Below are 9,563 nucleotides of genomic sequence, written 5' to 3'. Positions count from 1 at the left end.
ATTTTTTTTTTTTTATATATAAATATGTTTTTGGGGGATATTTATTATAGCAAAAAGTAAAAAATATTGCATTTTTCAAAATTGGCGCTCTATTGTTTATAGCGCAAAAAATAAAAACCATAGAGGTGATCAAATACCACCGAAAGCAAGCTCTTTGTGGGGGGAAAAAAAAACACCAATTTTGTTTAGGAGCCACGTCGCACGACCGCACAATTGTCAGTTAAAGCGACCCAGTGCCGAATTTGCCAAAAGGCCTGGTCTTTTACCTGCATTTTGGTCCGGGTCTTAAGTGGAACACCCCGTTCCACTCATTAATGTTTGTTAAAAGTCAGCAGCTACATAAAGTGTAGCTGCTGGCTTTTAATAAACATACTCACCTGCTCCACGTTCCAGCGACGCACTGGCCGGGGCTCCGCTCCACTACAACCCCCCCCCCTCTCCGGCCGGCGTTTTCATTCTAAGTGTGTGCACCTGGCTGTGACAGCTTTCCACTTCAGGCCGGGCACCCACTGCGCAAGCGGCACTGCGCCATCCGATTGGACAGGTGATCGCCTGGGACCTGTCGCGTGTCCCAGGCAATCGCCTACAGGGAGGGGCTGCCAAAAGGCGATATGATGATCGCCTTAGCAGCTCCTTGGCGGAAGTGGAACAGGAAGTCCCACTCCTCCTGAAGCCCCCCCCCCCCCCCCAAAAAAAATTACATGCCAGTGGATTAAGTGGAAGTTCCACTTTTGGGTCTAACTCCGCTTTACTGACTTGCAGGTCAGCTTATCTTACAAGGAGTATCTCCTAAAAAGTGCAGTTTAGGAGATATTCCCTAATTCTGCAGCCAGTGACGTCACCAGCGCATGTATACTGCATTCTGAAGGAACCGCATTCGAAGTGTGCCTTCCCTTCAGCCCACATCAACTTGCAGGGGATGGATTTTTTTTATTTTATTCTCCCCAAAGCATTTACTACTGCTTTAACCACTTGCCTTCTGGGCACTTTTACCTCATTCCTGCCCAGGCCAATTTTCAGCTTTCAGCGCGGTCACACTTTGAATGACAATTGTGTGCAATTTTGGGGGTAAAAAAAATATTCATCGTTTTTTGTTATGCAATTTTGCAAACCAGTAATTTCCCCCCTCCCTCCTTGATGTGTGCTCTGATGGGACAACTAGCCTTTTTCATAGTTTTGTTATAAAACTTGGCAGACCTGTAGCATACCTCAAGCGCCATTGACAAAGATTTGACACCAACCTAAGGCACTCTTTCAGTCATGTGACTAATTTTCAAGTTTCTTTGGTCTTGACTAAAAATAATGCTTTTTTTTTACTACACATGTTGGCTTTGTAAATTTAAGCTCCTTGCCTAAAGTGAAAGGTCTCGTTCGCTATTGTGAGCCATAAGGCCTTGAGCTATTGAAGTCTGTAAACGTGTGTTTGTGTGTTTTCTGATCCAATTTCCAAACTAATTTTAACTTATTTTTTGTTTTTCCTTTTAGGATGGATATCAGCAAAATTTTAAGCGAGGCACCGGGCAGGGAGGTCCTCGGGGCGCACCTCGAGGTAATGCTCAAGCGATGCACTCCTAACTCAGCTTCAACAAACTTCAAGGGCGCAGGCCTGAGGAATAGAAGGAAAATTTTCTCGCCCCTTCCCCCCTTCCCTCAGTAACATGCCTAGATTTCATCGGCCACACTAAATCTCCCCACAGCACCAGTTTGGGAATAGTAACTCGTCTCACTTGGGTGCTGAGTGAGGTTCAGTTCTTGTACATGATCTGTAGAGGCACCAGAATAGCGGTTTTTAACGCTCGATGGGGAAAAATTGCTTTCGCTAGAATGACTCGCCTTTTTTTAACCACAGAATTCTCCTGAAAACTTGAAGTTTTAATTTATTTTTTTTCTTAAGCTTTACTACTTGTTGCTGCCTTTTTTTTTTTTTTCCCCACCCACATGGAGAGTGTATAAAAACAATATTTTTTTTTAAACTTTTTGCAAGCAAATCATAATAAAATTGTCTTACCCATTGCTATTATACTTCCCAAAACTCTGAATTTGTGAATCGTTGCTTGAGTTTCAATAAAGTTGTGTTCAGTCAACTGCAGCTGGTTGCAGAGTATTTTGTGGTCTGGTTTATTGGACTCTGCTAGTGTGCGGGGGCATTCCAGCTTGTCATTGGCAACAATAATGAACCAAGGTTGTACACAGTCCACTTGCAACTAGCCTGACATTGGCTTGACTTTGTAAAATAAATTTGACATGTGGGGGATGTGTTTGAAGGTTGAAGCCACAGCTACAGATTTTTAAAACTGGAATGGGTGCTGATATGTAAACTTCAGTTTCATAAAGGTCAAAGCTCCCCTAAACTGAACAAAAATGTATAGTTTTCAACTGGTCCTTTTTTGCTGGTAGTTCTGCCATATCCACCTTGCTGTCCTAGGGGGTCAGCTGGGACACCTTACAACCTTCCTCTCTTCCATAAGAGGAGGGGTTGTGTACCCCAGAGCTAGGGGGCAAACAATGAGGACCAGAAGCAAAAGGTACAAAACATCACAACTTCATGGTGGGGGGGAGAAGGGGTGAAACAGAATTTTATCTAGTTCTCTAATCTTATACTCTTCAACAGATATTGCACTTTCATAATTTTACCACAAAAACTGAACTTTTTGGCTCTAGTATAAGCCTAGTGTGAGAATGCAGCAACTACTGTAAGTGGAAAAGAGGATCAACAATTCCCATTTGCACACTTCATTGCCCATTGCAATCTCACTGCCTGAAATTCTTGACAGACTGCGGGCGTCCATTCATTGTTTTTAAAGTCAAGGTCTCCTCCTGGTCCTCGTTCCGTGATGGGCTGCTGGGAAATGCCCATCACAGACTTCTTCTCATCCTCGGACTCAGTTTCCCATTAGACACTGTGTTCAGCCAATCAGACGTCCTTTCATCCTCGGACAAGAGGATGTCCGTGATTGGCGGAACACTGAACAGTGTCTGCTGGGGAAACTCCTATCACGGAAGGGACCAGGGGGAAGCTGAGACTTTTAAACAATGGACGCTCGCAGCCCTTCAGGTACTAGCTGAGGGGTGTATTTTCAGCCCTAAAAAAAGCTGAACAACTTTGCGTGTGTGTGTGTGGGCTGACATCACACTCAGCCAATCAGTGAAAGCTTTGTATTCATAATACAAAGCTGCCTACGAATAGCTGAGCACTGCTCCGGCTGACAGTGTATTTTTCTGGATGTGACACATGAAGCATTGTATATAGCTGAAGCTAAACAGGGCTTGGAGCCAGTGCAGCACTATACAAAACATAACAGGAAACCTTGAGATCAGCTTTAAAAAAAAAAAAGAAAAAGTGTGTGTGTGTGTGTGTGTGTGTGTGTGTATATACACACAATATATATATATTTTTTTTTTAAAGCTGATCTCCAGGTTTCCTGTTACTATAGTTTGTTTTGTATAGTGCTGCACTGGCTCTAAGCCCTGTTTAGCTTCAGCTATATACAATGCTTCATGTGTCACATCCAGAAAAATACACTGTCGGCCGGAGCAGTGCTCAGCTATTCGTAGGCAGCTTTGTATTATTAATACAAAGCTTTCACTGATTGGCTGAGTGTGATTCAAGCCCACCCCTCCCACTCAAAGCAAGCTTTGTATTTTCAGAATACAAAGCTGCCTTTAAATGGCTGAGCGCCGCTCAGACCAACTCTGTATTGTTCCTGGTGTAAGGCAGGAATTCTGTCTTGCAGCTGGAATTCAGTACTTGATGTTGCATGCAGTTTTTAAAGTTCTTAGAGCCAGTGCCGCTCTTGGCGAACAAATAGTTTAAGCCAGCTACAGGAAACATGGAAGTCTGTTTTTACTGGCCAGAGGGTTTTGAGTCTGCTTACACTTTATGGCAATACTAGAGCAAGATGTGAAGGTTGAGACCTAAATGTTATGCAATATCTAAAGCACCCCCCCCCCCTTACACACTATTGAGATTTTCTGTGGATATTTTATTTGTCTTCAGATTTACCAAAACCATATACTTTTTTTTTTTTTTCTTCTTCATATGAGGTCAAACCTTGAGAGTTTCAATTTGTATGCAATCGGGCAGGCCCTTGTATTACATGGTTTTGGTAAACCCCGAAGAAAATCTAATGGTGTGGTTCTCAACTCCTGGCCTTGAGTGTATTACCTTTGGGGAGTTGCAGACTAGAATACTGCAATTGATGAGCAGCAAATGATATAACTTGTGATGCATTGCAGTTATCATGCAAACCTGGCCTATTAATGGGTCCTGAGGACAAAAGTTGAGAACCACTGATCTAGGGTGATTCCTGAGGCAAGCATAGATTGGGGGGGGGGGGGTTATACTAAACTTTTTTTAGTTTTAGATGTGCTTTCAAACAAAATGTTACTCTTCACTGCTGCCAACTTATGGCTTTTTTATTTATATATTTTTCTAGTCCCCAGAGTCTTACCTACTGTGAGAACAAGTGATGGATTTGCCTTTCAGATGCTATTGGACCTAGTCTGTGTGTTCTTATAGTGGCTTTGGAAGTCTCTTCCACAAAGCGAAATGGCTGCACGAGAAGCAGTTGTCATTTGAACTACCTAGGCTGCAGCCGATTAAGACTTTTGCTGTTGACATCTTTGCGTGTCATGTCGCTGATCTGTAGTGCTGGGCTCAGGTGTGTTTTTAGAATTGTAGTCCCAACCCACCTGAGCAATCCTGGCAGGAAACCAACACTGTAATCGGGCAGCTGCGAACCTGGAAATGCCTTGCTTACTACGATTGGCATTGTTGGTTTCCTGGTGGGATTGCACAGGTGGGTTAGGAATACAATCCTGAACTTGCCTGAGCCCATCATTACTGATCTGATGGTATACAGCTCAGGAGTCTGATCATTTCTAAGTGTTTTCAGGTTTGCCTTGTAATTGATGCTGGTTAAGGCTGGGTTCACACTACTACACTACTTTGCTCTGTGTTCAATGTTTCCCTATGAGAGCGTCTTGTAGCGTCCTACACAAGTCGGTCCGACTTTGAAAATGCTCCCTGTACTACTTTTGGTCCTACATTGATCCTACTTCAGGCCCATTGAATATCATTGAAGTCGGACCAAAGTAGTATCCTGTTCATGAAAGTAGGATGGATGTAGGACCAATGTAGGATAAATGTAGGACCAATGTAGCAGAGCAAAGTAGGATGAAAGTAGTGTGAACCCAGCCTAAGGCTGGGTTCACACTACTACACTACTTTCATCCTACTTTGCTCTGCTACATTGGTCCTACATTTATCCTACATCCATCCTACTTTCATGAACAGGATACTACTTTGGTCCGACTTCAATGATATTCAATGGGTTGAAGTAGGACCAAAAGTAGTACAGGGAGCATTTTCAAAGTCGGACCGACTTGTGTAGGACCAGTTAAGACAGCTCTCATAGGGAAACATTGATTTTCACATGTCATGCTACATGAGGCTCCCAATGTAGGACCGTTTGTCGGACAAGTGTGAACCCAGCCTTATGGAAAGGCGAGCACTAGTTTAGTAACTGACAACGCACTGCTGGTGTGTTTATACAGACTAAGCTAGTTTCTCACCCCCCCTTAGTATGTGTGCCTGAATGAGTGAATGTTCATTGTGTGCAAGAGTAAAGCTTATGATTTTTAGCTTTCTGTTGCAGAGTCGTGTCTTGGACCCCTTTTCACACTGGAGGCATTTTTCAGCTGTAAATCCCAGTATGAAAGCCTGAGTGCTTTCACACTGGGGCGCTGCCCTGGCAGGGTATCAAATTCCTGCAAGAAGCTTCTTTGTAGTGTTTTAGGAGTGGTGTGTGTGTGTATAATATCGCTCCTGAAGCTGTGCTTTTTGGCCACTAGCGGGGGTTAAAAGTGCCTTGCTAGCAGCCGAAAAGCTCTGCAAAGTGTCAGTAAAGCGCCGCTAAAAATAGTGGCGTTAACTGCCGACACCCGGTCGCTTTCAGTGTGGAAGCACTTGGTCTTCTGCTTTCCTCTTCCCAGCTCCAGATAACACAAACCTCTTGGAGCCTTTTGCTATGATTTACACAACCTTTAAAAAAAATGTAAATGCAAAGGTTGATCGTAAACCTAATCTTCTTGCCTTGCTATAGCAAAGATCAATAAAAATATATATTTTTTAGTTCTAGGTATATACAAACCTCTGGTTTGCCTTAAACCGACAAGGTTGTGGCAATTTTTTTTCTCTTTAAGGCAAACGCTTCAAAATTACAAGTTTGAGAATTGTGAAGGGTAACTTTTCTTTCTTATAAAGTCCATTACATTAGCTTTTATTATGAAAGGCGACCATGAGCCTTGCCACAAGCTAATTCTCACATGAGAAGTGATGTAATGTCTCTAAAAGTTATCTCCCCCTCTTTCTGCCGGAAGAACATATTGATTACTGCTAATGACCACAATCTGTAGAATCCGACAAGCTTGTTGTACCCAAATGCATTGGTCAACTTTGTGTTCAGCCTGCCCATACATAATTCAAGTCTTGGTCAGTCCCTGCTGAACATTTTGTGAAGTTACTTGAATGCCCAGTAGATCTAGGGTGCCACCAAGCAAGCATTGATCAGGAGGGTATGTTTTTGTTAATCTCTGTTCTAGGAACTCCTTATGACACTGGTAAATCATTTTGGCCTATACATTGTAAAGCGTGGCGTAAACTGTTGGCGCTATATAATAGGCCTCTAAACAAGCGTGCAAAGGCGGTTAACTATATAAGAAGCCATATTACGTTCCTTAGTTTTTAAAGCCAGCTATTTCGTTTTTTCAGGTCGCGGAGGGCCCCCAAGACCTAGCCGAGGAATGCCACAAATGAACAGTCAACCAGTCAATTAAAGCGTTGGAAGGAAGGCTTGCCCACCAGCTGGTGTTTAAAAGCATTAACTTTTTTGTTTTACCTTCCCTCTTGCTAGGATATCTTTTTGCTTGTAAGGGGACTGTTATATTGTTGCCTGGTTTAAGATGAGATTACGGTTGTCAGAATAATCTTAACTGGATATGCAAAAATCATCAAACACACACCCGCTGCATGTTCTTCAGTAAAGAACCCGTGGCAGCTTCAAGTTCATGAAGGACAGGACGCTTTAATGGTTTTCTCATTAAGTTTTCCGGTTATCTGTTCAATTTCTGCCTTTGTTATGTAACCACTTGGGGCTTGAGCTGTAAATGAACATGTACCCACTTTAGACCCCCTGGATCCCTAAATGATCAGTATATGTTGGGCATTACTAGGCCAATTTATCCAACTAACTATACATAGCAGGATTGCTAAAGCTGTCTTGTCTTTGCCTTGGGCCTGCACTGATATCGTGTTCCATCTCTCTACTATCATTTGAGATCAGACTATCATTCATTTCACAGCTTGAAAAAGTAATCATCCGTTGTAGGATCATTTGAAGGGCATGCTAGTCTGGTTTGTGTGTACGTTCGAATGGATTCCAAGTTACCTGTGCTTAGTAGTTCCATGTTGGATAAGTCACAGAACTTCTGCTACAGGATTTTCAAGGGGCCCCATTTTATTTTTCATGGTTGGGGATCGTTTAAACTGCCATTTGTGAATCATATTCCCAGTAATCTGGCGATTAAAGGATCAATCATTTTGAACAGAGGCAAATAAAAACCTGTTTATATAAAGTTTGCTGATTTTTGTTGTGAACATTCCTAGCTGAGTTGGGTGTGGTGTACAATGTGTGGGTTCAGTGCTTGTTTAAAGTGGAGGTTCACCCTAAAACAATTATCTAACATTACATCCAGCATACTAACGACATGTACAGTATGCAGGTATTTTTTTTTTTTCGCTGTACATACCGTTATATTAATTTCCCCCCGGGTTCTGATTCCCGCGGCACTGGGCGTTCTCACCCCTGGGTTAGATGATTGACGTCTGGTGAAAAACTTCCCTTGGTGCATAAGGTGCGTCACCAGTTTTCCGTAAATAGCCGACCTGCGAGACGGCGCCTGCGCCCGCCATGTAGAGCTGACTGCGCAGGCGCCATATAGAGCCGACTCGCAGGTCGGCTATTTACGGAAAACTGGTGACGCGCCTTGTGCGCCATAGGAAGTTTTTCACCAGACGTCAATCATCTAACCCAGGGATAGGAACGCCCAGTCCTGAGGGAATCAGAACCCGGAAGCTGGGGGGAAAATAACAATATAACGGTATGTACGGCGGGAAAAAAAAGACCTGCATACTGTACATGTCGTAAGTATGCTGGATGTAGATGTTAGATAATTGTTTTAGGGTGAACCTCCACTTTTTTTTTAAAAACAATTTTTATTGGTTTTACATTGACATACACTTCCGGAAAGGAAGAAAGGGAACATTAGTTGTCACAAAGTCAGCATGAGGTGGCATAGAAACACACATTCCAAACCCCCCTGCCCCATCCCCTCCCGGAGCATAGCTGCACCATCCCTCAACGGAGGGGTACTTTGTTGCCAGGTGACCCAGCCTGAGCCCAGGCTGGTACACCGGCACAAACATTTGGCAGTCAGCCAAAAGAACAGATAGAAACATAACATATCATACACCTCCGACATTCACTCCAACTCACACCCACATTCATCCATACTGACCTCACAGCCCCTCACCCCCCACGCCCATACACCCCAGCCCAGGCCGCCCGGAGCCCCCCCCCCCCCCGCCCACAGCCGGTTATGGCTGAGAGAGAGGGGTGTCTCCCCAAAAGGAGTCCGCTATGTCCAACCAGGGCTGCCAGATCTTGTAAAACTTCTTGGGACAGGCCCTTCCCTTATATATACACTTAAACATAGGTAATACCTTATTCACCATACGATACAACATTTGGGTATTCGGGGCCGAGGCACTTTTCCAATGTAACAAAATCAGCTTCCTGGCATAGAATAGAACAGTTCGTATTAAAGTCCGAGCATGGGTGGTAGGTACAGAGTCATTTAGCACCCCCAACAATCCGGTCTCCGGGGCGAGGGGAACAGAGATGTGTAAAGTGTCCTTAAAAAAAGAAAATATTTCCTTCCAGTATAGTGAAACAGCTGGACATGACCAAAACATATGTGAATAGTTGGCCTCCGTGGAGTCACACCTGGGGCAGGAAGCACTGGGATTCAGACCCATACGGGCCAACCTGGCAGGGGTATAGTGCAACTGGTGGATGAACTTAAATTGTATGTATTGATCATTAGAGCCTATGAGGTGAACCTCCACTTTAAGTTGTTTAAAAAAAAAAAAAAAAATTCTTAAAGAGTGCGTAGTTTAAATTAATACATTTTTAATTGATTTATTTTTTCACCAGAGAACTTTCCCTGGTGACTGCATCCCTCGTGTCATTCTCAAGGAGATTATATATTTATATATATATATATATATATATATATATATATAAAAATATATAATCTCCTTGAGAATGACACGAGGGATGCAGTCACCAGGGAAAGTTCTCTGGTGAAAAAATAAATCAATTAAAAATTTATTAATTTAAACCACGCACTCTAAGAATTATTATTTTTTTTTTTTTAAGTGCAAATGCTCAAACAGCACTACTTTTGGCGATTTCGGGAGCAATATCTATTTACATCTGTGA

At 43.0% G+C, this 9,563-nt stretch overlaps 1 protein-coding gene across 3 annotated transcripts in view; it reads left to right on the top strand.

Moving 5' to 3' along the window:
• CAPRIN1 (cell cycle associated protein 1) overlaps positions 1-7,635 on the top strand; it is a 39,081-nt gene extending 31,446 nt beyond the window's left edge. For all 3 annotated transcript variants that reach the window (XM_040328103.1, XM_040328102.1, XM_040328104.1), the window contains 2 exons: positions 1,486-1,549; positions 6,773-7,635. In XM_040328103.1, coding sequence (XP_040184037.1) covers positions 1,486-1,549; positions 6,773-6,837 — 129 coding nt within the window. In that variant the 3' untranslated portion in view covers positions 6,838-7,635. The remainder of the gene's footprint in view (positions 1-1,485; positions 1,550-6,772) is intronic.
• The last annotated feature ends 1,928 nt before the right edge of the window (positions 7,636-9,563 follow it).

The sequence above is a fragment of the Rana temporaria genome, chromosome 11 (genome assembly GCF_905171775.1).
Source record: "Rana temporaria chromosome 11, aRanTem1.1, whole genome shotgun sequence".
Taxonomy (NCBI): Eukaryota; Metazoa; Chordata; class Amphibia; order Anura; family Ranidae; genus Rana; species Rana temporaria.
The sequence above is the reverse complement of the archived record's forward strand: the minus strand, read 5'-3'. Positions and strand labels throughout refer to the sequence as shown.